Raw genomic sequence first — 26,992 nt, forward strand, 5'->3', positions numbered from 1 at the left:
AACCATCTCACTTTCTTTTTGTCTGGGCTAAACTTAAACCCCTCCACCTCCCTGAATCAAGCCCATTTGGGGGCCACACCTGGGCTCAGGGCTTGCTCCTGGCTCTGTGCTCAGGGATCACTCTTGGTAGGCCTTAAGAGGGATCATCTCCATGTCAAGCCCTCCAGTTAGTGAAAAATAGAAGCAGGCAAGCATCTGCCTCTGGTCAGCCCACCCCCACACCAACACCCTCCCATATACCCCCAGCCTTTCTCCTTTACTCATGTCACACCCTCAGTAGCTGGAGCATGGAAGGGAAGAGCCCTCGGTATGCCTCTGATATGCTCAGTATTTGCCCATGTGTTTTTATTTTCTGGCTCACAGCTTGGTACTCAGGCTCATTCCTGGCTCTGTGCTCAGAGCTCACTTCTGGTGGGGCTCGAGGGACCACTTACGGTGCTGGGAATCAAATCCGAGTTGGCCGCCTACAAAGCAAGTGCTCTACTTACTCTACTATAGTTCCAGCCCCTGCCCCAAGTTTTTATGGCATTCAACTCACATGCCAAAAGAAAGGTACGCCCAGGCCTACAGATTCCTATAATGTGCTGAGTCCAGAAAGATCGGCTCATGCTAGGAGATGTGAGAAGCCCTGCAGAATCCCTGGCACTGTGTGGCATGGACCACCCCACTCCCACAGCAGCCCCCAAGAAAGGGAAAGGCCACTGACTCTTGGGTGCTAGAACTGAATGGGCAGGTGTTGCACCTGATTTATAATACTCACAGGTGGCTTTGTTTTTTTTCTTTTCTTATTGGGGTTTTTGGCCCACACCCACCTATGCTCAGGGGTTACTCCTGGATCCGGGAATTACTCCTGGTGGTGCTCAGGGGAGCATATGAAATGCTGAGGATCAAAACAAGATCAGCTGCGTGCAAGATACACACCATACCCTCTGTACTCTCTCTCTGTACGCCCCCCCCCCCGCTTTTGAGTGGGTATTTCCTTGTTTTATAATATCTCTTCATCCCTCCCTATTCAGACCCTCGCCTCCTCCTGGAGATGCGTGGACTGCGGTCTGGGTCTCAGGAGCCCTGGAGACAAGATTGTTTCTTACACACCCATGACAAGACAGACAAGGGGCACCCTGAACATCTGACCGCTTTCTTATGTACTGTACATAGAGGCCAGCGACACCTGTCGGGGACATCCCAGTTGCTCCTGTGACCCCGGCATCTTTCCTCTGAGATTTGCACCCAGGAAGCATTGGGTGTCGGGGATGGGGGGAGGGAAGGGGCCGCTTCGGGCATACTTGCAACAGGGCGAGAGTGTCCCTGACTGGGAAAAGGGCAGCTTTTCTGGGCTCTCGAGACCGCTGTCAGGCCCTTCTGAGGGTCTCCCTTCAGCATCCAGCCTCGGGGCACCCCCACTTCTGCCCACTTCTGGGCCTTGGGCTGTCTTAAGCACTACCCCGTTGACGGCACTTGGCTGGGGAGCTCACCAAGGTCTCTGAGGCCGCTCCCGCGGTAGACGGGGCTAATCTGGCTTGTCAGGGCAGGAGACCTGGCCGTGCCTGGAGAAAGCCTCGGTGGTCAGTGCGGCCGTGCTGCTGTTGGCCTTGGTGGGGGCCGCCGCCTCGGGGCCCTCGGCGCTCCCGCTTCTGCTTCCCGAAGGGTCTGGTCTTAGCACCGGCTCTTGGCTTCCCCATAGGGTCACGCTTCCCGAGGCGCTCGCGCTTCCTGTCAGGCTCGAGCTTCTGCTTCCTCATAGGCTCGGCTTCCGGCGGCTTCCGGCGGCTTCCGGTGGCTTCCGGTGGCGTCCCGACAGGCGCCCGCTTCCTGATAGGCTGACACTTCCCAATGGGCTCGAGCTTCCACTTCCTGACTGGCTCGCGCCTCCTCAGGGGCGGGGCTTGGCTTCCCGCCAGACTAAAGCTTCCGGCTGTGTAGCTCTGGCTGTCCCGAAGGACTGAAAAGGACAGGGGCTCCCCTCGGACTCCAGTCAGGGACGAGGGCTGGGGGTCGTGTGTACCTGTTACTAAGTTGAAGGCGCCATCATATTGCTAGCTGGGGTGGAGGGTGGGGAGAAAGAGGGGGCGCAGAGGACATCCAAACTCACCCAGCCCTTATGTATGATGGGGTGTCATTTTTTTGGAATCACAGACCACCAGGCCCCTCTGAAAGAGCCACCCCAGCCTTCCCCCAGCGCCTGCTCTCCGCTGACAGACGTGATCCGTCATGAAAACCGTCTCTATAAAATGGAGCATTGTCCTCTTCTTCTGGCCATTGCCGGCTCCTCTGAGGGCTCCTGCTCTTGTTCTCTGCCCAGCCCCATGAGGCCAGACCCAGGGCCAGGTGGTGGGCAGCTCTCCTGTAGGGAGACCTGCCTGGTTTTCATAGGTGCCCCCTCTCAGAGCTGTCCCCCCTACTTCCTCACCGCCTGGTTTTCCTTCCTAGGAGAGAAGCAGTTGCAGAGGGAGAAGGCTGAGCAGGCTCTGGATAACCCGGAAGACCTGCGGTACCCCCTTCAGCTCCCGGTGTTGAGACAGGGCAAGAGTCCCTACAAGCGCAGCTTCGATGAGGGGGATGCACACCCCCAGACCAAGAAGAAGAAGATCGACCTCATCTTCAAGGATGTGCTGGAGGCCTCGCTGGAGTCTGCCAAGGCGGAGGCCCGCCAGCTGGCCCTGAGCACATCACTGGTCATCAGGAAGGTCCCCAAGTATCAGGACGATGCCTATAGCCGCTGTGCTGTGCCCGTGGCTCACGGCATACAGAATGTCAGCCGGACCCAGGGGGACGGGGCCTGGAAGATGGCCCCAGGGGCTTCTCAGGAGCCAGGTCCGATGGAGGACGAGGAAGAGGAGCCTGCGTCCTTCAAAGCCGACAGTCCTGTGGAGGCCTCGCTGGCTTCTGACCCCCATGAGCTGCCTACCACTTCCTTTTGCCCCAACTGTATTCGCCTCAAGAAGAAGGTCCGGGAACTCCAGGCAGAACTGGACATGCTTAAGTCCGGGAAGCTCCCTGAGCCCCCCGTCCTACCCGCACAGGTACTGGAGCTCCCCGGGTTCTCAGACCCTGCAGGTAAGTTGGTATGGATGAGACGGTTGTCGGAGGGAAGAGGCTCAGTGGGCAGTGTGCAGGGGGCCTGCAAGCTCCTTGGGAGCCATCTTCGGGGACACGCTTGAAATGGAGCTCGGAGGTGGGCCCCTGCCAGAACCCCCACCTTGGGGCGCCTCTGCCCTCCGTTTGCAGCTCCCACAGGATCTCATCCACCATGTTCCCTTGTACCCAACTCATCAATAAAGGAAGTTCCACTGCTGGAGGGTTGTGTGCTGTGTTCTTAACCCGTGGCCTTTCTCTGATGGACTCAGTTGGGCCCCAAGGCTCAATATTCAATTTTTTTAAAAAAAAAATAGGGCCAACCCCTAGCATTGCTCTGGGGGCCTGGAGCCTCTCCTGGCTGTGGGGTCTACTACCTGAGCTACACCCAGTGGGATGCCATGCGGTGTCCGGGATCAAATTCAGGGTGTTGCACAGGTAAGGACTTGATCTCATGAGCAATCTCCCTGGCCCAATCCAGTTCTAGAGGCCACCATCTTTCTCCCCAGCCCCAGTCAGGGGGTCCTGGGGGAGTTCTCTGGGTCTTCCCAATTGATCGCTTTCCTGAACAGCTGTTCTAACTCCAAGGGTGGTTTAGAAGGACAGGGACCCAGGGTACTGCACACCCACCCTTACTCTGCCTCTTGGCTCTGGGTCTTTGAGACTTGTTTAACATCCCAGCAGTGTTTCTCAGTCTACATCAGCACCTGAGGCTTTCCATAAGCACCTCTTATTTAACCGAGCTCAGAATGATGCCCCCAAGCTCAGAATGATGCATTTCTGTTATTTAAAGCATGCAGCTTCCTTGAGCTGCATTTTGCTCCTGGAATCATTTGCCCATCATCTGGAAGGTAGCATGCCTCCCAGGACCGCAGTAGTTGTGGAGAACAACTCCCTTGCATCCTTGCCCAGTGATTTTGTGATGTTACATGTGCTCTGATCCAACATTAGATTGAAATGGAGTAAAGAGAGTCCAGAATCTCCTGGGGGTATGGGGTATTGTTTATGGAGCCCAGAATCTACTGTAGGTAGAGAAAGCCCAGCTACCATATTCACACGAGGCTGGGAATCCATCTAAGGGAAAGGTATGTCTGTAACACCAACTTGTTTGACAGAGCAGTGCTGGGCTGGAGCAGTAGTACAGCAGGTAGAGTTCTTGCCTTGCATGTGGTCAGCCCGGGTTCAATCCTCAGTATCCCATATGGTTCCCAGAGCAACACCAGGAGTGACTCCTGAGCAGAGTTAAGAGTAACCCCTGAACATTGCCAGTGTGGCATCCAGACCAAAAAAAAATAAAATAGAGGGCAGTGCTTCCCGTTCCTGATGGAGAACTCTGTGTTTTCCCTCCCCAAGTAAATGCCTCTTTCACATCTGTCTTCCAGCTTCTGAGAGCCTGGTCTCTGGCCCCGTCCTCATGGAAGATGATGACCAGGAAGTCGACTCAGCTGACGAATCTGTCTCCAATGACATGATGACAGCCACCGACGAGCCCTCTAAGATGTCTTCGGCTACCGGGCGCCGGATCCGGCGCTTTAAGCAGGAGTGGCTGAAGAAATTTTGGTTCCTGCGTTACTCACCCACCCTCAATGAGATGTGGTGCCATGTGTGCCGCCAGTACACGGTGCAGTCTTCGCGCACGTCAGCCTTTATCATTGGCTCCAAGCAGTTTAAGATCCACACCATCAAGTTGCACAGCCAGAGCAATCTGCACAAGAAGTGCCTGCAGCTCTACAAGCTGCGCATGCACCCTGAGAAGACGGAGGAGATGTGCCGCAACATGACCCTCCTCTTCAACACCGCCTACCACCTGGCCCTCGAGGGCCGGCCCTACCTGGACTTCCGGCCACTAGCTGAGCTGCTAAGGAAGTGTGAGCTCAAGGTGGTGGACCAGTACATGAATGAGGGTGACTGCCAGATCCTCATCCACCATATCGCGCGGGCGCTACGGGAAGACTTGGTGGAGAGGCTCCGCCAGTCGCCCTGCCTCAGCATCATCCTGGATGGCCAGAGTGATGACCTCCTGGCCGACACGGTGGCTGTCTATGTTCAGTACACCAGCAGCGATGGGCCGCCGGCCACTGAGTTCCTGTCCCTGCAGGAACTGGGCTTCTCCAGCACGGAGAGCTACCTGCAGGCACTCGACCGGGCCTTTGCTGCCTTGGGCATCCGGTTACAGGACGAGAAGCCTACAGTGGGCCTGGGTGTGGACGGGGCCCACGTCACTGCCAGCCTGCGTGCCAGCATGTTCATGACCATCCGTAAGACGCTGCCGTGGCTGCTGTGCCTGCCCTTCATGGTGCACCGGCCACACTTGGAGGTCCTGGATGCCATCAGCGGGAAGGAGCTGCCGTGCTTAGAGGAGCTGGAGAACAACCTCAAGCAGCTGCTCAGCTTCTACCGCTACTCGCCGCGCCTCATGGGCGAGCTGCGTGCCACAGCCTCCACGCTCTGCGAGGAGACGGAGTTCCTGGGGGACATCCGTGCAGTGAGGTGGATCATCGGTGAGCAGAATGTGCTCAACGCTCTCATCAAGGACTATCTGGAGGTGGTGGCGCACCTCAAGGATGTCAGCAGCCAGACGCAGCGGGCAGACGCCTCAGCCATCGCCTTGGCCCTGCTACAGTTCCTCATGGACTATCAGTCTATGAAGCTCATCTACTTTCTCCTGGATGTGATTGCGGTGCTGTCACGTCTGGCCTATGTCTTCCAGGGCGAGTACCTCCTCGTGTCCCAGGTGGATGACAAGATCGAGGAGTCCATCCAGGAGATCAGTCGGCTGGCTGACTCTCCCGGGGAGTACCTGCAGGAGTTTGAGGAGAACTTCCGGGAGAGCTTCAATGGGATCGCTATGAAGAACCTCCGAGTGGCTGAGGCCAAGTTCCAGTCCATCCGGGAGAAGATCTGCCAGAAGACTCAGGTGATCCTGGCTCAGAGGTTTGATTCCCGAAGTCGGATCTTCGTGAAGGCCTGCCAGGTGTTTGACCTGGCCACTTGGCCCCGGAGCAGCGAGGAGCTTGTGAGCTATGGCAAGGAGGACATGGTTCAAATCTTTGACCACCTGGAGGCCATTCCCACTTTCTCTCGGGATGTGTGCCGGGAGGGCCTGGATCCCCGGGGGAGCCTGCTGATGGAGTGGCGGGAACTGAAGGCCGATTACTATGCCAAGAATGGCTTCAAAGACCTCATCGGCCACGTGGGCAAGTACAAGCAGCGGTTTCCACTCTTGAATAAGATCATTCAGGTCCTGAAAGTCCTGCCCACGTCCACAGCGTGCTGTGAGAAGGGCCGCAGTGCCCTGCAGCGGGTACGCAAGAACCACCGCTCCCGGCTCACCCTGGAGCAGCTCAGCGACCTGCTGACTATTGCTGTGAACGGACCACCCATTGCCAACTTCGATGCCAAGAGGGCCCTGGACAGCTGGTTCGAGGAGAAGTCAGGCAACAGCTACACGCTGTCGGCCGAGGTGCTCAGCAGGATGTCGGCGCTGGAGCAGAAGCCGATGCTGCACGCCGTGGACCATGGGGCAGAATTCTACCCAGACATGTAAGGAGCTGGCGATGCAGAGTTCACTAAGCTGTTGAATATTTTTTTAATCTCTCTACTCATAAGCTTTGATATATTATATAAATATATATTATATTATATTATTATTATATATATATATATAAACCCACACTGAAAAAAAATTTTTTAAACCACGGTGATGCATCCACCTGAAGCTGCTGGGAGCTTTCAGAGGAAAAGTATTGGAAGTGAACTCTTGTCTACAAAATGTGGCAGCTGCAAGTAGGTGGCGACTCATTTCCACAATGCAGAAGCACGTGCCGGGGCCACGCATGAACACCCCCCCACACACCTCCGACAGCATAAGCTAGCATCACCCTTAGGTAGCTCTTTTTTTGTTGTTTGTATTTTTGTTGGTGGGGGAGGGGCTGTGGGGGTCAAATTAATATTCTTGCCTTTTCTTTCCTTATTTGCTTGGGTTTTCCATGGTGGCCTCAAGGCTTCTGAGTCCATGTGCTCACATCAGATCTGGGAGCCCACCAGACTTGGGATGAGAGATTTCTGTTCTCTCTCCTATGAGGGTTCCCACATTGTTTCAGAAATACAAGTGTCGGTAAACTGTGACATCCACCGCTCCCATCTCTGTCCCCTTTCCTGTCCCTGGGTGGCTGGTTTCCTGTCACCTGGCATGCTGGGTTCTAAAGATATTACCCATTATTTGCCTTTCCACCGAACTTGGAACCCCCAGGGCCAGGAGATAAAAGGAGTTCTGGGTGGGATAAAACATATATTCAGTTCCAGGGCTGAGGGAGAAACACAGGACCTGAGAGGTCTAGACCCAGACAGGGCCACAATCTTTTGGCTAAATTCAAGTTCAGTGAAAAGTATCTGCTCAATAGTTGTGAATTGCTTATGCTCTGTCTTTAAAAATCATCGACGTGTTGAGGTATTTTCTTTTTCCTGTATTAGTCAAGGAAGACCTGCTACTGTCCTGTGGCCAAGCTATCAGTTGCAGTTTATGCCCAAAGGAGAGTCTCTCGCTGGGGTCTTGGGAAGCCTTGCCCTTGACAGGGGATCATGGAAAACTGGGATTAGGATTGTATCTCTACCTGTGAATGCTTTCTTTTTTGAATGGGATAGAAATGTCCTGAGGACAAGAAAAGAACAAGCAGTAGCCTACTCTCTCTCTCTCTCTCTCTCTTTCTCTCTCTCTCTCTCTCTCTCTGCTCTGTCTCTCTTTCTCTCTCTCTCTCATTCTCTCCCTCTTTCTCTCTCACACATACACACACACACCACAAAATATAAGCTTTAGAAATAGCCACTTGCCTACTCCCTGGGGCAAGTCATGGTTTAAGTTAGAGGAGTCTAATCAATACTCTTGTTCATTTAACTACCGGTATACCTCGCAAGGGAATTTTGTTTTTTGTTTTTTTGTTTTTTTTTAAATGTGCGTGAGCTGTTCAAAACTTCTGTTCATGTTCCCACCTCTGAATGAGGCATTTCTGATACACGGAGATCCTGTGTCACAAAGGCAGGACATGGGGCTTGAGGGGAGAAAGATCTGCAGGGTCAGTCCCCCAGGGGCCTATTCCTCTCTGTTGGCAGAGGGTGGGCAAAGGTGGTGTGACCTGGCTACAGGTAAGGCCCTGTCCCTGCCCTGCTTGGCTCTGGCCTTACAAAACTGTGGTGACTTCCTTCCTGCTTGGTTTCTCTGGGCTCCCTCAGCCTCATGCTGCTTCCGCTCATGAGAACCGTTGTGGAAAATGTCATCGACACTGAACATGCCACACTCCAATCCTGACCCTGTCAGACCTTTTGTCCCCTCATCTCCCTCCCCCGCCCCCACCTCCCTGGTCTTGGTGCTAAGAGAATTTTAGAATCATTGCTGCTAGTTAATAGCTTTTCATTATATAAATATATTATATATATTATATATTATATTTTAAACTTTTTGTTTGTTCTCAACAGTGATGTAGCATGGGAAAAAGCAAACAAAACACAAACACACACACACACACAACAAACCACCTGGTTTCCTCCAACTGTCCGACTGCCGAGCCTCATATGCTGCCTTCTTTAATCAATCAATGCACTCCTCCCCTCTTCCCACCTGGGACTGTTCAACCCTGCTTCCCCACCCCACGCCAAGCTGCCCAGGCTTCCCCCTTCTCCGAACCAGGAGATTGTCGCTTGCAGGACTTAGCCAAGGCTGAGGGCCCTTTCTGGATTTCTGAGATCCCAACCTCCTTCTACTTCTTCGCCTGAAGCTGAGATCTCCTGACCTCCCAATCCACCTCTCCCTGTCCCAAAGCAACTGTGATCAAGTAAAAAGTGGGGTGTAGATGGCAGGGTTCCGCCTTTTCCCGTCAGACTTCCTGTCCACTACATTTGCCTCATCAGGCATCCACAGGAGTTTGAAGTCTCACATGAAGATATGAAGATGGGTGGAGACCAGCGGTGGTTTGGGGGAGCATGGGTGGGAGGCCTCTGTTTCTGCCAACAGTTGCCTTATACCTCTTTCCCGCCCACTCTCTTCCCTCCCCTAAACACACACACACACACACACACACACACACACACACACACATACACACACACACTTTAAAATTGCCCTGAGCACTGAATGGGGAATATTTCCTCTGAGGAGGACATAACTCAAATTTACTCTTCATATGAAGGGGGAAACAAACTCCCTTGGGGCCAGTCACTCTCCTCTGGGCACCTGCCCTCTGGGTCCAACGCCGGAGTGGCCATGGCAGGGGGTCCTCTGGACCACAGATGAGGGGCTGGATCTTGGAATGGTGCAAGACCCCTCTAAAACTTGGTGCTCACAATTTCTACTGAATTTAGCCAGGCCTGCGCAGTGTCAGACACCCTCTTGGTCACTTTGCTTGGGGCAGCTGAGGTGACAGGTCTCTGCAGTGCTCATAGAGTCTCTTGTCAGCCTGACAGTTCCCAGGGGGCTCCATGCTTCTGCCCTGTAACTTCTGCAGGGGGTATTCCCACCCTCGGTCCCTGTGGACTCTGCTTGGCTGAACTTTTCCCCTCCTTGACGTGAGGGTGAAAGGCTGTGGCCAGGGACTCCTCGCATCTTGAACAGGGTTGCTTCAGATGCCACACAGCCCCTTAAGGCAGCTCCTGGCTTCCATGTGCCCCCACAGGCTTAGAAGGAAGTGTGTGTGTCTCTGGCTCTCGAGATGTCCCTGGGCTGACGAATGAATCACTTACTTGGGATCCTGGATGTGCAGGAAGTGAGCTCGGCCATGGGGGATGTGGGGACATTGTCAGTAGCAGAATTGTTAGAACAACGATGGCTGTGTCTAGGGCAGAATCTGGGTTCGGCCTGTGTTGAAAATAATTTACTTTGCTTTTCCTCCTTGTGGGGTGGGGATAAGGGTTCATCCATTGCCACCTCCTATCTGTGAAACATAACGGTAGCCCAGCCCTGGCTGCAGCTCTTGCCACGTGAGAACCTCCAGGGTTTGCTTGCCTGCTTGACTATGAGTCCAGGCACCCAACACCAGCTGCTTGTATTTTTTTTTTTTTAACCACTGCCTGCAATCTTCTGTGTGCTGGACAGACCCCTTCACCCTCACTTGAGAAAGGGCAGGCAGAGCTCCAGGGTCTGGGGCCTTGTGTGGGAGCTAAGCCCTGAAGTCGGGTTTGGGGGTCAGGCTTCCGCCCCTGCTGGGGGGTTCTAGGTGAAACTGTCTGGTCAAGTCCTCTCTCCTTGATGTCTTTCAGGCCTCTTATTTGGGAGAGAGTTGTTTTAGGATCTCTGTGTTTGAAAGGGAGGCGGGAAGGAAAGGCAGAAACAGCGGGCCGAATGTTGCATAGACTTCTGGGGAGTCTGCAGTTCCTGCCCCAGCTGGGCTGTGGGGCTGGCCCTGTGGGAACTCTTTAGCGGGTGCCAGATGGGGTTCCCTAAGTTGGCCGGCGGGTTGAGATGGGACTTTGTCCTACATTCCTTTCCTTCTCCCTGCCATCCCTAGGAATAGAAATGGGGTGTCTCCATCTGGCCTCCAGATCTATATTCTGGGTTGATGTCCAGGCCTCCTCCATACCTACTTTTGATCTTGATATTCAGTTGGGGACAGAAGGCAACCCCAAATGCACTTGGTATCCCCGCACACTTTTAAGGGTCAGGGCAGCTTACACACACACACACACACACATATACACACAAACATGCGCATGCGTGCATACACACACCCATCAGTGGCCTCCTTAGACAAAACAGGTGAGCTTGGAGGGATCCCGGGTAAGCCCCAGCACAGGCCCACCTTCTGGGTCCCCAGTTCTAGTCAGAGTTCCTCCCCCCATCATTAAGAGGAAAGGCTGTGTCTAAGGACACGGGACCCTTCTGCTTGAAGAGAGGCACCCCCACTCCCTGCCACCTTCTCTGGCTGCTGTTGGCAGGTGCTTTCGCCCAGTAGTTGGAGCCGTGCAGGTTGGAGGAGCCCCCGAGGTGAGCCTGGTTATGTTAGTGGGGCATGTGCTAAAGGCCCCTTTGAGGAGGAACAGGGTAGGTCCTCCTCTTCGGAGGGGCTGTCCCCCTCCCTCCGAGTGGTGTCGCCCCGGAGATACCTATGCAATCCAGTGTCCCCCCCGAGCGTGCGAAGAAGTGGGGCTGTGTGTGTAGGGGACAAGCGCTGTGGCATATTGTACATATGAGCACCGGCAGCACTACACACACACAGAGAGGAAGAGATGAAATCACGTCTATATATCTATAAATAATAGCCTATATATTTATACATTTCTATGTTTTAAATGGATATAAGAATAGAGTCTATAGAGCTGGGACAGCAATGGGAATGCCTGCCGCTCGGCTGTGTGAAGATGCAGGAGGCAGAACCTTGGCAGGGGGTGGGGGTTCGGGGACAGAAGGGGGGGAGCACAGCCGGTCATGTCTGGGGGGGCTGGCGGGGAATGGGGCCTCCCGCCCTCAGAATGTGGGCGAGGGGAGAAGCTGGGTTCCCGCCCTCTCCATGCACTTTCTCTCCTTTGGCCCAGGCTCTGTCTGAGGTTTCAAGGAGATACTCACGCCCCGAGCCCCAGCAGAAGAGCCCCCCCACCCCACGTGGCCACTGCTGCTAGGCATTAGGACATGGGTCCAACCCCCCAACCCCAGTGGAGGGGCCACTGCATAGCCCCTCACCTCCAGGAGGGAGTCGCCTGGCCCCTGGGACAGGGGGCCCTTGGCTCTGGGGAGGCCCAGGGCATGGCCACCCACAGTTACTCTGCGGTCTAGCTGTCTGGCCTCCGTCCCTCCTGGAGGTGGGCAGCCCTAACCTCTCCAGCCCGCCGCAGGCTTTTCTGCCCCAGGGCAGAGGGCATGCGCCAGCGGGAAGGGTGGAATAGGCCGAGACGCACTCTCGCAAATTCAGTGGCAACTCCAGTTCAGAAGCAGGACTCCGGTCCAGTCCACTTTGCACACCTGGCTACTCAGGACACCGCTCTTCCCTCCCCTATACCCTGCACGGAGGCCCGAGCCCACCCCCTCACCCCCCACTCCTGACGCCCCCTACTGTGGCTGGCAGGTTTAGTTCACATACACTGTTCTGATTCTGTGACCCGAGGCAGCGGCTCAGCCCGATGCCCCAAGCTCATCCACTTCCACTGCGTATGGGAGGGAGGGAGGGAGGGGGGCTCCTCGGCTGTCTCTGCCCCACTCCCAGTGGCAGGGATGCCTGGGTGGTGGGGGTCGTGTGGGGTCCCCCCCCCACTCAGGAGGCACTGGTAACTTGACGGAGGGCACAGGTGCTGCCCTGACAGAATCAGGTTTCTCTTCACATCCAGGTTTCGCTCAATGGCTTCTTGTCCCCTGGAGACAAGGGAAGGAGAGGCTGAGGGGGCTGCAGACCAGGGGAGACCAGGGGAGAGGGGTATACCCCCTGTTCTTTGGCTCTCCAAAGGCACTTATTTCCCCCCACCCCCAACCCCACTGGCCTCCTTTGACCCTGTCCTCCTCCCCCTCCCACCATCCGACCAACGGACCTCAGTCTCGGGCAGGCCCACCCGCATCCCTCCCTGCGGGTGGGGTCTGCTCTGCCAACGCTCACCTCTCCCCCACACACATCAGGCTGGGCCTCCTCGAGCCACCGCCAGCTGCCAGCGGCTCCCAGTTCTAGAGAAACCAGGCCTGGCCCAAGCCTTCCTCTGTGAAGGCGGATCAGACTGGGGGACTAGGGGATGGGCACCGGCCCGGGTAGCAATCCCACAATGCACTGTACCTCAGAGAGCGCCTACAGGGCTCCCGGGCACTCCACAGTCTCACCCTGTCTCTCTGGAAGAGCAGGTGGTCTGCCGGGGTCCTGGGTGCCCCCCGCGTCTCTCTCCTCTCTACCACCACACTGCTCAACAGTTTCATGCCAATCATAAAGGAAAACTGAAGTGGGGGTAGGGAGGGCGCGCCTAGGAGTCTGTTCTCACACGCATCTTAATATGTTAATACTTTCTTTAAGAAAAAAAAAGTAATGTTATTCTTTTTTGCAGACTACGCTTTATAGTACCTGTGTGAGGGGCCTAGAACACTGGATACAAATAGAGCTATGCTGGTTTATCATAGTATGTACACAAAATCTTTCCTTTCCTCATATTATCCTTGTAATGTACGAAGATTGTTAATAAAAGCATTTAAATTTACTCACTGAGATGCTGTCGTTGCCTTCCTTCCTCTATCCCGGGCCTGTGTCCAGGGGGCATGTCACTAAGGGTGCTCTCTTACCAGGCCCCTCATTTGCAAGCGTTCCAGGGTTAACTGAAGAGCTACCTGCTGCCAGGTTGGGAAGGATGCAGGAGCAGTGACAGTGGGTCTCTGTGTTTATCTGTGGTTTCCAGGTTCTTCGATATTTTAAAAAATGAAAATAGTAATAAAGATGGTCAGAGTCAGAATTAGAAAATAGACAAGATTATTGGAAAGTAAGAAGAGAAGGAGACTGTCCAGCAAAAGAGGAACTTAGTATATGACTAAGTGAAGTAGCACTGTATCACTGTCATCCCATTGCTTATCGATCTGCTCGAGCGGGCACCAGTAACATCTCCATTGTGAGACTTGTTACTGTTTTTGGCATATTGAATACGCCACAGGTAGCTTGCGAATGAAGTAACAGGTCCCCAGGCTGGTTGGTAATCAGTGACCATTTATTCTTTTCACATTAGTTTATACAAAAATCGTGAAGGGTGGTGGTACACATAGGTGTAGTTGAACATCACAATAAACAGATATAAAAGCCCTTCCTTCAGGGGAAGTTCTTCTAGGAGACTAACTCAAGAACAATATCTCATCTGAGGGTTCAGCATTCTAGATTACTAGGGGGTGTATTTTTTTCTCCTTTCCTTAGCTCATAATCCATTTAAACAATCATTTAATTTACTTCTTACTAATATTTCTAGTCATTTTGTATAAGTACAGTAAGAAATATATCAAGCTTAAAGGGTGGTTTTTTCTGGGGACATCTCGCTATATATCCCAGACTATAGTCCTCAGGCCAGGTTAATCTTTCCTAACCCCAGAAGGCTCCCTACTCAGTTACTTCTTTTTGGGTCATGACAGAGTTTGTTCCATGACCATGCTCTACTTTTCATGGCACTTAGCCTGTCCCTTTGTAATGCCAGGGTAGCTTAAAGCTCACCCTAGGTCCATCCAGTCCGTTGCCAGGACCCTCCTTTGGGGGTCTTAGGAAGTAAGGGCAACTGAGGTTTAAGTCAAGTAAATATGACAGATACTCAGGAGTAAAAATTATTTAGAATTAATTTACTCCCATGTTACAAAAGCATAGCATCAACTGTCTTCCTCTGTCTATACAAAAAGGACATTGCTAAACCATGCAAAGTTCATAAAGGAAAGAGACAAGCAATATAGGATTATTAGTGTCTGATGGGACTGGGTGTGCCTTAAGGGCACTGTGGTGGGCATAACTCAATAAACCTAAGATCCCTGCAGGAGGAGCTAGGACAAACCAATATTATCCAACAGTCTGGTACAGAATTTATGGTCTTGGGAAAGTGTAGACTTCCCCAGTCTCAGAAAGAGCCCAGTTATTTGCAGGAATGTCTAAAATGTAGGATGGGAACAGCCACTGGTTGCAGGCCTGCAGGAGACAGGGAGGTGATGGGGGGAGGGTAGATCTCCCCATACTTGGCCAACACTGTTGGTGTTGGTGGGCAAGGACGCTGCACCCATATTGTTTGTGATGTGGTGCCCATTCCATAAACACGGAGGCCAGCATGAGGTTCACCCCCAACCCTGCTACTGCCCTCCCACCCCCAACTAGTCTCACTTCCTTCTTCCTCTTTCTCTGCCTCCTTGGGAGTCTAGGCTTGGCCGCCCCCTGGGTTGGTCATTTAGAGCGTCCCTTTATGAGGCTATTCGTCTTCATGCAATGTTCTGTCTCCTTTCCCAGAGGACAGGCAGGGGAGCGGATGCAGAATGGGGTATGAACGTCCTTGTCTGACTGGGTCAGGGACCAGGGTCCTGGATCTGGCCCCTACTAGCAGCCATGTCTGGCCCACGTTCTCAGGGCATCCTTCCTCCTGTGTCTGGCTGGGAGTTGGGTCCAAGTCCGAAGTGCTTGAGGATGTAGGGTAGGGAGGTGCTATCCTCTCCTCCCTGACACTCCCTTCTCCCCTGCAGTAGGGGAGGTGGTGGCAGCAGATAGGAAGGTCCCCACTCAAACCTGCCAGAGTTCATAGACCAGTTGAAAGCTGTGTTCAGAGAGAAGACCATGATCAGTTGACTTTGAAGACCTGTAAGGCTGCTAAGTGACAATTTCCAATGAGTTTAAAAGAAAAGTTAGTAGCACTGCTTTTTCTCCCAGGCCCTGAAGTCACTTTTCTGGTGACTTCAGTTTGTTGGGTTCACTTTTTTTTCTTTTGGGGGAGTGACTTCTGGGCTACACCTCACTATGCTCAGGGCGAACTCCTGGCTCTGTGCTCAGGTGTGGTTCCAGGGATCAAACCCAGGTCACCCTGATACAAGGTAAATGCCTTTACTGCTGTACTATCTCCCTGGTCTATTTCTTTTAAAAAAATGTGTTCAATTCTACTTCCTGGTGTTGCATGCATAGGTGAGATCACCCAGCTGCTGTCTTTCACCTTTTATTGTGTCTCCCATAATTTCCTGAGCTGCTTCTATTTTGCAACATGCAGCAAAGCTTCATCTTTTTATGACTTGCTAAAAAAATTACTGAATAGCAGTCCCTTGTGTATATATATTTTTATGTGAGTCAATCCATTTGCTTTTCCCATATCTTAGCTACTATAAATATTGCTTCAATAAATGCTGGGATGCAGATAACTTTGCCAACTGGGGGGATTTTTCTATTTGAATAGACACCTGCAAGTGGAGCTGCTGCATTCTATGGTCCTAGAGTGGATTTTTGTTTGTTTATGAGCCACACTTGGCGCTGATTAAGGACTACTGGCTGGGTGCTCAGGTGTTGTTTCCTGGCTGTGTTCAGGGAATCACTTAATGCCCAGAATTGAACCCAGGCCTCTGCATGCAAAACATATGGTCCAGCCCTCTATGCCACCTCCATAGTCCTCTGTAATGCACTTTGTTTGCTTGGGGTTTTGGGGTGGGGTCACATCAGGTGGTGCTTGGGGCTCTACTTTTCTATGTTCAGGGATTGATCCAGACATTGCTTGGGGAACCATATATGGTTGTGAGGATTGAACCAGGGCTGGCCACATGCAAGGCAAGTGCCTTATTCCTTGCACTATATATATCTCTTACCTACAATGCCCTTAAACACACACACACACACACACACACACACACACACACACACACACACACACACACACATAAACGCCAGGATCAGGAATGCAGGTTGGAGGTCAAGTGCCTACCTTGCATGTGTAAGGTTCTTGATTCCACTCCCAGCACCATAAAACAATCCAACAAAGAAACAAAGATCAGGATAAAAGTGTGAATTACACATGGTGTTGTCTCTACTCTGTTGCTCCTGGGTCAGTGCAGAGTCTGCCAGCCCCACATGGAGCTGCACCCCAGCTGCACACCTCTGGGGTCCTTTGCTCTGTGCTCCAGCCGCAGGGACAGCACAGCTGGTGGTGTGAGCACATCGAGTGCTTCAGATGTGGAAACTAAGCTGGGCTCATGCTAGACTTCAGGACTGAGGTGCGGGTCTACCAGAGCTATATACCTACTTCTCCAGTGCCTTCAGTGTTCGGCTCAGAGCTTTGGGCCCCTTGTGTTGGTCAATTGTCCTCATCACCACTGCAGCTACTCCATACCTCAGGATGGACTAAGAGGCATTTGGTTCCCCATGGTCCTCTTCCTTCACCCAGAATTCCACCAGGAGAAAGGTGACCTGGAACTTGACCCAGAACTTCTATCCCTGCCAGGATGGAATTTCCCAGACTAGCAAGGGACCCCATCTCTGAGGCACCACTAGAAGAAAGGTCTGTGGTATGTCTACACCATGGAATACTATACAACAGTTTAAAAAAACTCCACTAGTTCTGTGTGGAAATAGTAGACAATTTTATTATGAAGCAAAAACATGGTCATGCCTAACTTAATGGTGAGGATACATATTGGAAAATGAATTATTTGGGGATTTCATCATTATGAAAACATCAGCGTAATGACACCAACAAGAAGGAAAAACTGATGGCACCTCTGGCTTACAGTGTGGCTAGCTGAAGTCCATCTGGACTATCATCAGGATTGTGGCTGACAACCTACAACTGTAATGGGCTACAACTTAGGTGAAGTTAAGAGCTCACATGCATGCTCCATTAGGCTTAGAACACACTTGTTGTGGAGAGAGAAATGTTTGGAGTGAAACACCCCAAGTTCAGGATGTGCTTTCTTGAGTGAAGGACCAAGGTTTTCCTGTGTGCTTCAAATTATAAAGACATATTAAACTTGCCATAGTTCATGGATTTTTTTACGTCATTGTTTCATAAGCTTTTATTTATTCTGGGCCACATCCAGCTGTGCTCAGGGCTAACTCCTGACTCTGAACTCAAGACTGTCTCCTGATGGGGCTCAAGGAATCATATGTGGAGCTGGGGATTGAATCCAGGTCAGCAATATGTGGTGCAATCACCTTACCTGCTGTACTATGGATCCAGCTTTTATTTGGGGGCCACTCCTGGCACTGAGTAGTGTCTTGTATGTGTGTGTGTGTGTGTGTGTGTGTGTGTAGGAGAAACTCACAGTGCTCGAACCGGAACCCACGCCTCCTGCACACAAGCCTTGTTTCAACCCTTTGAGCCATCTCCTGCATCCCGTATACTCATATGACATGAAAGGACCAACTGAAAACACCAAAACACCAGACAGCTGATGCAATTAGACATGATTTATTTATTACTGGAAGTATTTTGCTGCTCCAAAGTACGACACCAGACAATTGACTACAATGTCTCATGCGTCTTCTTGTGCTTCATTTTGTGATTGCAACACACACACACACACACACACACACACACACACATGCACACACACAGCTCAGACCAGGTAAAAACACAGGGGAGAAACGAATAAACGACAAGGATGTGGTCTCTCTTTGGGGATCCCCACCTCAAGGTGGCTTAGGCTGCAGCCACCTGCCCACCCAGACTCCTTTGCACCCCAAGAACTTGCCCCACTGCATGGCTCTTCTGCCTTGTGCTTGCTACAGGGCACCCTTTGGGAGTTTGGGAGTCTGGGAGTGCCTGTCACTTGGTCCACACGAGTCATTATTTCACACTGAAATACATACACACACACACACACATGCAAGGGCACTCAACCAACAGAACTGGATTGGGCATAGATAGGGAGGTTCCCGAGCAGTGAGTGTAGACTCCAATTCTCTATCCTCATTGCTGGACCTATGCTTTCTGGGGCCAACAGCCCAGCCTGAGATGCCACCGCACTTTATGTTCACTTCAGCTTCCTGCCCTTCTTAGCAAACACGCCCTGGCCAGGGGACAAGACGCGCCCTTCTGAAATGCTCACACAGACTCGGCGACTTTCAAGGGGCAGTGAATGGCCAACACACCTGGCTCAGAGGAAGCTGGTGCAAAGGAGTTCTTTGATTTGGCAGTCTGAGAGCCACAGGTAAATGACAAATCACTAAGACCGGGACTTGGTAAACGAACACAGTGCTGATGTTCTTGTCTACAGTTGCATTTCCAGGAAGAGCTAAGAATTGTCAGGAGCGGGGACAGGAATCCAATGTCAGGAATGTCTAAGGCCCATGATGGAGCCTGATGCTGTTGCTGCCACAGTTGGGATCTTGGCTACAACTCTGATTCCGAACGCCCTTGGCAGAGTCTTCTTCCTGCTTCTCCAGTAGCCTCTTCTCAGTCACTCACCCAGCAAAGATTTATGAAAGGTCCATGAGCCAGTGCTCTGTGGGCACTCGGGATACACCCGTGGGCAGGATGGATAACCGCCTGCCAGCCTGTCCCCCCTCTGTGTGTCCCTGCTAAGCTGGGTGATGCTTGACTTATTAGTTGTCATGCAGGGGAATTTGACTTCTACTGGGGCAACTTTTAGTTTGGATTCTGGAAAACAGCAAGGCTGAAATCCAAGAGAAGGAACTTATCCAGAAGCCTTTTCCAAGCGGGGAACAGCTGGGGGTCCAGAGACTGGTCATCAGCATCAAGCCAAATGCACAAACCATGGTCTTTGAAAGGCTTGGGGTGGGGCTGGCGCTTCTCCTAGCACTGTCAGCTGCCAAGATGAAACGTTGAGATGATCTACTGGTGGCCTCAGAACTTGTTTGTAGTTAGGAAGCCTGTAGATTTTGCACACATCACTGATCTCCACCCTCACACCCGCCCCTACCCGCAAAGAGCCATTACATGGCCAGTCCAGTTGTACAGATGGCCCAGCAGAACCCAGGGGTCTTGGCTCTTGGCTTAATATCACATGCACCCAACAGGCTCCTCTTGTAGATTTCATGACTGACATGATCAGTTCTTTGGAATGATAAGGCAGACATCTAAACCCTACTGGCTGCTTAATTACTGACTGAAGGGGTAGTAGGTTCTACAAGTAGGGGAGGGAGGCACATTGCCAAATTCTTCACCCTCTATTTTTTTGTTATCTTTCATCCACTTGCAACAGACAAAACCAACATGGCGCCCACTGGGTCTCTTCACTGGAGGTCGGGAGCAGAGAAGAAAGGGGAAATCTCTAAGGTTGATTCGGGTAATACGGGTGGGGCCAGGGCCCCTAGAGTGCAGAATACAGTCCACGGATGTACTCCCACCTCTTCCGGTCATCAAAGGTCCCCCCACCCCCACCCCAAGTGGCAGAGAAACTGATTTAGGGATCCAACAATATGGAAACTCCAGCAACGCACACGCGTCAGTGCTAAGACCAGGTCTGGAGCATCAACTCACCCAGATCTGAAGGATTAAGAGCCTGAACTGATCAGCGGCCGCCACACTTTGCCCTGATGGCTGAGGTGTCATCCTGTATTAGAACTGGCAACCCCACTGTGTCGGGCATCCCGGCAAGGATGGTGGGAACGGGTCTGGAATGTCACAGAAGGATTCGACCAAAGGACTCACACCTCTGACAATACCACTCGGCCCTTGTGTACCTGGCAGCTTCAAGCTTTCTGCCAAGAATACGGATTGGGAATGTTTGCAAGCTGGCTCAAGAACTGCTGGTGATTCTGCCCATATTAAGGGTGAAAACAGCTGGGTTACAAAGGGTGGGGGTGCAGGGTGGGAGTCAAAACAGGATTTAGTGCTGGTTGAGCTTTTCATCCCACCCCACTGCTAATTTTCCCAGTTGCTCCGGTGTCTGTCATTCTGGGTCAGTGCTTTTTAAAAGCCTCCTTCCTCTTGACATTGGTCATTCCCCCACTTCAAGAGTCCTCTGCTTCCGCCCTGGAACCATGCTGGATTCTGGATTCATTGCCTCTCTTTCAAGAATGTAGAGGAGGACCTACTCCCTAGAACCCGCCTGTCCCACTCCCATGCATTTCCCTGTCCTGATCTTTGTGAGAAACAGGGGGCAGGATGAGAGGGGGGCAGGGGCTTGGTTTCTGCCAAGAGTCTGTCTTCTGGAAGAAAGTCGGAATGAGGATGGGGGCACAATGATGACGAGGTCACAGAGGACAACCAGGGCTGGCCGCTGGGGGGCGCTCCTCCACCTGCGCGGTTACTGCTGCAGCTGGTGCCACATGGCGATCTGCCTCCGCGGGTTCTTGAGCATCTCCTCCCAGTGGCTGCGCTCAGAGCCGGAGGCGTGCAGGCCCAGGCTGCAGTGGCCCAGGGGGCAACTCTGCCCTCCCTCCTCCTGGCTCAGCACCTCTAGCTCCACGCTGGAAGCCCGCAGCAGGTCGTCGGGCAACTCAAACATGATCATCTCGTTCCACACCGGGTTGATCTTATGCTTGGCTCGTTTTGTCTGCTTCTTCTTCAGCTTCTGAGCCTGGTGCTTTAAGGTGACCTTGACAGAGACATCTGGAAAGTGGAGGGGAGGAGGGAGAGAAAGAGAGAGAGAGAGAGAGAGAGAGAGAGAGAGAGGAGATGGGGAAGGGGCAAGAATAAATAAGTTATGTGCCAGGAGGATGCTTCGTTTTGCAACTGGAGACATGATTTGCTCCAGACCAGAAGTTCTCTCTCTCTCTCTCTCTCTCTCTCTCTCTCTCTCTCTCTCTCTCTCTGCATCTCTGGATCCCTGCATCTCCCCGGACTATGCATTTATCCATTCAATAACTACCGACCTGCAGACACTGATTTAGACATGGAAATGTAACTACCTCATAGAACTTAAGCAAAACCGCCCTCACCCTTGGCCCAAGAATTCTGTCTGTTCCTAGCATGGCAGGCCTCTGGCTGCAGGACTAACATTTTATCTGCTCAGTAGCTCCAACTTCCTGTGGAGGGAAAGGGCAGAGTGCCCAGGACCCCTGGTTCATTGCACAGAGAGCTATGCCTTGAGCCCCTACTCCCACTCCGCCAGAAAACCCGCCGACATAACATCATGGGGCTCAGGTAGCCGGGAAGTTACCCTGAGTCAAGGACTGCAGCAAATGTGCTAATCATTTATTCTCTGGGGTGATGGCTTTCATTGCCCCCGGGCCTGGAGAGTGGGTAATTTCAGCGGGGATATCTGAGAGATAAAGGATGAGGCTGGACCTGTCCTGATAGGAGCCACTGAAAATGAGCAGGAAGCAAGCAATTAATTGTCTGGAGGGAAGGACTAAAGCCTTGAATTCTGATGCTTGGTCCAGGAATCAACGCAGGAACAAATTTCCTGATTTTCTTTGCCCAAGATCTTTTGCTCAAACACTCCAAAGGCAATGGAACTTTATTGTTTGCATTCCACTAGAGAAAATAGCTCCCTCCCTCCCTCCCTCCTTTTCATCCTTCTCTCCCTCATCTCTCCAGCCCTAGAATCTATTTCTTTCTCTCCTGCTCCTACCCAAGGCTCTGGGTCCTGCAATCAGACCACCCACAAGGGAGACATTTCTGCTCTGAAAAGTGACCCCTTAACCCCAAACCTTGGAGCCTGGGGTACCCAGAAGGGAAAACCGAGCCTTTCAGAACATTGAAGAGAGGTCTATTTGGGTATATGGGACACAGATGCTTAACGCCTCAGCCCTGGCACCCACACACCTTCTGGTATCACCCACACTTAGCTGGTGTGGGGGTGGTGGGTTGGCAGAGGCTGAGAGGAGAGAGAGCCTGCTGGGGTGCAGAGCCTGGTGGGGGCTGAGATGGGCGGAGGTGCCAGCCAGGGCTTCCCCTGACCCCACGGCTGGTGGTGCCCCTCAGATCTGGGTTCAAGGCTAATCAATTTTTGCAAGGTTAGTCAACTTTCTCAAGGTTAGTCCATTTCCACAAGGTTAGTCAACACTCCCCCACTTCCCCACCCCCGCCACCCCCAATGACCCAGCAGGGGTCACTGGCTTCAAGCACCCAAGTTTCAGGCTGATTCTATTCCTGTTCTATCTCCCAAGCAGGGAGCCTCTAGGATGCAACTGGCCAGGAGAAAATGGATGTGACTTTAATTAATGAATTAGTTTTGGGGGGCCACACCGATGTTGCTCAGGGTTTACTCCCAGCTCTGTGCTTGGGGGATACTCCTGGGGGTGCTCATGTAGAGTTGGACCTGTGGAACGCATAGCATGTGCTCCAGCACAGTGAGTTAGCTCCCTGCACCTTTGACATCCCCTCTTTTAGTTTTTGGGCCACACTCAACAATGCTGGTGGGGACGGCTTCTAGCAGTGCTTGGGGGACAACTGGTGCCTGGAATTGAACCCAAGCACTTCACAAGTGCTCTGTCACTGAACCACATTCCCTGGGCCCAAGAGATAGTACAGGTGGTAGGGCTGGGGGACTTATCTGGGCTGTGGCTGACTTGGGTTTAATCCCCGGGACCCCATATGGTCCCCGGAGCACTGCCAGGAGTGATCCCTGAGTACAGAGCCAGTTATAACCCGTGAGCATGGACAGGTGTGGTCCCCACACAAACAAACAGAAAGACTGAAATATATTCCAGGCCCTGGATGTGTCTTCTGGGAAGTGAGTGTGTCCTGCAAACCGGTTCGTGAGTTTGGGACAGAAAACATAGTTGGGGCTAATACCCTCAAAGCCCAAAGCAGTCACTGTCTACCTGTAGCTCCTCTTTGAGCTTCCTGGTGCTATTTTCCTCTGCAGAGGACTATAAGACAGAACTGAAACCCTCCCAGCAGTCAAACATCTGGTGAATGAGATATAGGGCGGCTTGGACATCGAGCCAGATGTTGGAAGCTCAGAAAAGCATGTTCCTGGAGAACCAAAGGGACCTAGCATTCCTAGAAATATTACCCTCATTAAACTTAAACATTTGACTGTTGGTCTGATTTAGCAAGAAAACCCTCTCTCGATGACCTATGCATGTAGCCTAGTTAAAGAAAGTGCCCTGTCCGGTCCAGCAGGCATCCAACTCTCTGGGTTCCACCCAGCAGCCTTTTCTAATAAAGTTTTCTTGCTCACAGTGGCGTCTAGTCTGGTTTCTGGCAGCTAACAAGGACCAGGGGTGCCCTGGCTCCCCCCTCCCTCACTCACCTTTCCCCAGGAGCTCCTTGGATTGGTTCGCGTGGAGGTTCTTGGCTTTGATCAGCACGACCAGCAGGCGGTTGGCAGCTGGGAGGTAGCTGATGGACAGCAGGACCTCCCCTGCTCCCGCAGACGGCTCCTGTGACACACGAGGAACATGGCAGACCGGTCATGTTTGGGGTGGTTTCTGGCCCAGTAACTTAGCTGGGGGATGCTACACTGGATCTGCACCTTTCCCTCCCCAGGCATCCCCCAAACCCACTGAGGCTGGTGTCTCCACCTGTGCAGAAGGCAGAGGGTTCTATGTGACATGTGATTGAATTCATGTCCTGGACACACAAACGAATCTCGGACTTGAGCAACTTGCTTCAGAGTTGGCCTGGGACTTTGCAATAGGCCTTGTCTGCTGGGCTGCTCCAGACGGGGGCAGGTGCTGTCCCTCCACCTGCCCTCTAAGAGGTCTGGGGGCCGCCATTTTCTAGAAGTCAGTGAGAAGCTCCAGGTATGAGTGGCAGTGACGGCAAATCCCAAGTCTCGAGGGACAGGGGAGGAGTTGGCCCTCCTCCTCGTACCTCCCCCCACCCCCCACCATGGGACTCTGAGATGACCACATCCGCCCACTGTCTACCTAAGCTTCCACATGGCCACGATCCAGAGACACACAAACGAATGTCGGACCCAAGCAACTTGCTGCAGCGACCTCTCCAGACCCTAATTATTAAAATCTTAGAATTTCTAGAGTGTGTGGCTGCTCTTGCGGCCGTGTGACATTATATTCTATACCATAACAAGCGATACAAAACACATTGTCTAGCATTTTCAGCAGGTATGAGGGGTGGTAGGACTGGTCTCAAAATATCGAAGGTAACTAAAGTAGCACACAGTCTAAGAACCGCTGCATGGACAGCTCAGATGGCCCAGGCACTGTGAAATTGTCATTTGTCTATCATTACTCCATTGGCAGAGAGAATTCCATTCCTGCAGGGCTGAATGACTGGGCTGGAGAGGGCCTTGCTGGGTTATCAGAGAAGAGCCCGGCTAAGGGAGGCAGGTACAGCACAGCACAGGCAGCTGTGCTGAGCAGGACATATGGGGGTCGGCCTCCCACATAGAGGCAGAGTGTGTGTGTGTGTGTCTGTGTTTGTGTGTGCACGGTAGTGTGTGTGTCTGTGTTTGTGTGTGCGTGGTGTTGTGTGTGTGTTGTGTGTGGTGGTGTGTGTGTGTGTGGTCTTGTGTGGTGTGTGTGGTTGTGTGTGTGTGTGTGGCGGGGGGGGGCGGCAGTAGCAGATGCTCTCTCTCTACCTCTGCCCTTCTTCCTCACTCATCTGGCTGTGGACGACCATTCAGGAAGCTGTAACCTGCCCCCGCCACCAAAGACCACAGGACACAAGATGTCTCCTCCTGGGGCTGAAGCGATAGCACAGCGGGTAGGCCATTTGCCTTGCACGCAGCTGACCCGGGTTCGATTCCCAGCATCCCATATGGTCCTCTGAGCACCGCCAGGGGTGATTCCTGAGTGCAGAGCCAGGAGTAACCCCTGTGCGTTGCCAGCTATGACCCATAAAGCAAAAAAAAAAAAAAATGTCTCCTCCTGTGATCAGACCCAGCCCCAGGTCTGTGGGCCCAGCACAAACTCTGGCTTGACATCACGTATGTGTTACATGAGTCAATGGATGGTGGGAGAGGACTACATACCCCAGCTGCAGAACTTACTATTCTGTGACAGAGAAGCAAGGCTCCCTCCCTCCCTCTCTTCCATCCTTCCTTCCTTCCTTCCTTCCTTCCTTCCTTCCTTCCTTCCTTCCTTCCTTCCTTCCTTCCTTCCTTCCTTCCTTCCTTCCTTCCTTCCTTCCTTCCCTCCCTCCCTCCCTCCTTCCTTCCTTCCTTCCTTCCTTCCTTCCTTCCTTCCTTCCTTCCTTCCTTCCTTCCTTCCTTCCTTCCTTCCTTCCTTCCTTCCTTCCTCCCTCCCTCTCTCCCTCCCTCTCTCCTTCCCTCTCTCCCTCCCTCCCTGATCCCAGGGCACTCTCTGGAGGTTGGGAGCTGGCGTGGTTGCCAGGGAATGACCAGGCTGGAGTCCTTTGCCTCCCCCTGAATCCAGAGGAGAAGCACCCAGACCCATAAGCCCCCAAAGACTCCTTAGTGTGGGGTTCAAGGGCCCCCGAAGTATGCAGTCGACTGCCCCACACTAGAGAGTGTTAACATCTCCCCAGGCCCACTGTCAAAGGTACCTGCCGGCAAAAAACACCTTCATTTCTCCTCCCTCTCCCGCCCCCATCTCTCAGGCTCTCTATGACTCATTCCTGCTGTCCTTGGAAAGGGGTGTGCTGTGGTCCCTGCTGACGCACATACCACTTTGGGCTGGTTTCCGGTAAGAACTGGGCCGTGGCCAGCACCTCTGTTAACCCCTGCTGGCCTAGAGGGAGAAACTCATGGGCCACAGCAAGCCAAGGCTCTGCCCGCCTGGTTCCAATGAGCCATACACTACCCGAACCAGGGATCTGGGGACTCTCCAGCCACATACCCCCCGACACACAGCCCTTTCTGCGCTTATTACCCAGGGAAATAAGCACATGTGTATTTCCGGTGACATGATATGATGCAACATGACGTCATGTGACGTGACTTGGAGGATGGCCAGATCCCAGCCCCTAAGGGAAAGCGGGCCGACAGCCCACAACTCCCTCCCAGGAGGGCTCGACTTCACCGAAGGGAGTGGTGCCAAGTTCTCCAAATCTGGGGGGCAGAGGGGTGGGTCCCATCTCTGCCCTAAGCTGCTTTGCTATTTGGATAATGCCTCCAAGTGCCCAGCTGGACACTGACTGGTGTCAGGGAACAGCCTGGGCTCAGAGTGGCCGTCCACCCTCATTAGTTTTCAGAGCATGGACAGAGAACAAGGCAAGGGGCAGGCGGGGCGAGGGTGGGGTGGGGGAAGGGGCTCACAGCAGGACCCCCTGGGCCTCAGGTCATGTTCGCCAGTTCCAGGCTGTGGGGCCCACCTCTGTGGGTGTATTAAGCCTCCATCTCCCTGTCTGAAAATGTGGTGGTCACGTCGTCTCTCCACCATGGTGGGGAAGGTGAGCAAGAGCCTAGGTGTGGTTTACGCAGGACAGGTGGCAGGTGGTAAGTGCTAGAACCAAGGCCTCCTTTTAGTCATTTATTACTGGGGGGCTGGGGTGGCGGTTCTGTAAAGGGTCGGATAGTAACGCTCACCAGAATCCAGATGAGGTGAGAGCCTGGTTACCCACAGGATTCCTCCAGGTGCCCTGACGGCAGGCTCTGGGGTGGGGAAGCTGGCCGGGTCCCTTACCCCATCCTGCACTCTGGCCTCCCCGACCCCTCGCTGCTGCCCTGGCCTATGGTAAATGAAAGTGTGTCCCCAAGAAG

The 26,992-nt window shown here is 52.8% G+C and overlaps 2 protein-coding genes across 3 annotated transcripts in view; one reads left to right on the forward strand and one right to left on the reverse strand.

The window, feature by feature from the left end:
- PRDM11 (PR/SET domain 11) overlaps positions 1-13,221 on the forward strand; it is a 103,188-nt gene extending 89,967 nt beyond the window's left edge. For both annotated transcript variants that reach the window (XM_055141698.1, XM_055141697.1), the window contains exons 7-8: positions 2,431-3,057; positions 4,458-13,221. In XM_055141698.1, coding sequence (XP_054997673.1) covers positions 2,431-3,057; positions 4,458-6,622 — 2,792 coding nt within the window. In that variant the 3' untranslated portion in view covers positions 6,623-13,221. The remainder of the gene's footprint in view (positions 1-2,430; positions 3,058-4,457) is intronic.
- A 4,679-nt stretch (positions 13,222-17,900) lies between these two features.
- SYT13 (synaptotagmin 13) overlaps positions 17,901-26,992 on the reverse strand; it is a 39,923-nt gene continuing 30,831 nt past the window's right edge. The window contains exons 5-6 of the mRNA XM_055141701.1: positions 23,618-23,747; positions 17,901-21,024 (exon numbers count right to left, since the gene is read on the reverse strand). Of these exons, the coding sequence (XP_054997676.1) occupies positions 20,720-21,024; positions 23,618-23,747 (435 nt within the window). The 3' untranslated portion in view covers positions 17,901-20,719. The remainder of the gene's footprint in view (positions 21,025-23,617; positions 23,748-26,992) is intronic.

This window comes from Sorex araneus, chromosome 6 (genome assembly GCF_027595985.1).
Source record: "Sorex araneus isolate mSorAra2 chromosome 6, mSorAra2.pri, whole genome shotgun sequence".
NCBI lineage: Eukaryota > Metazoa > Chordata > Mammalia > Eulipotyphla > Soricidae > Sorex > Sorex araneus.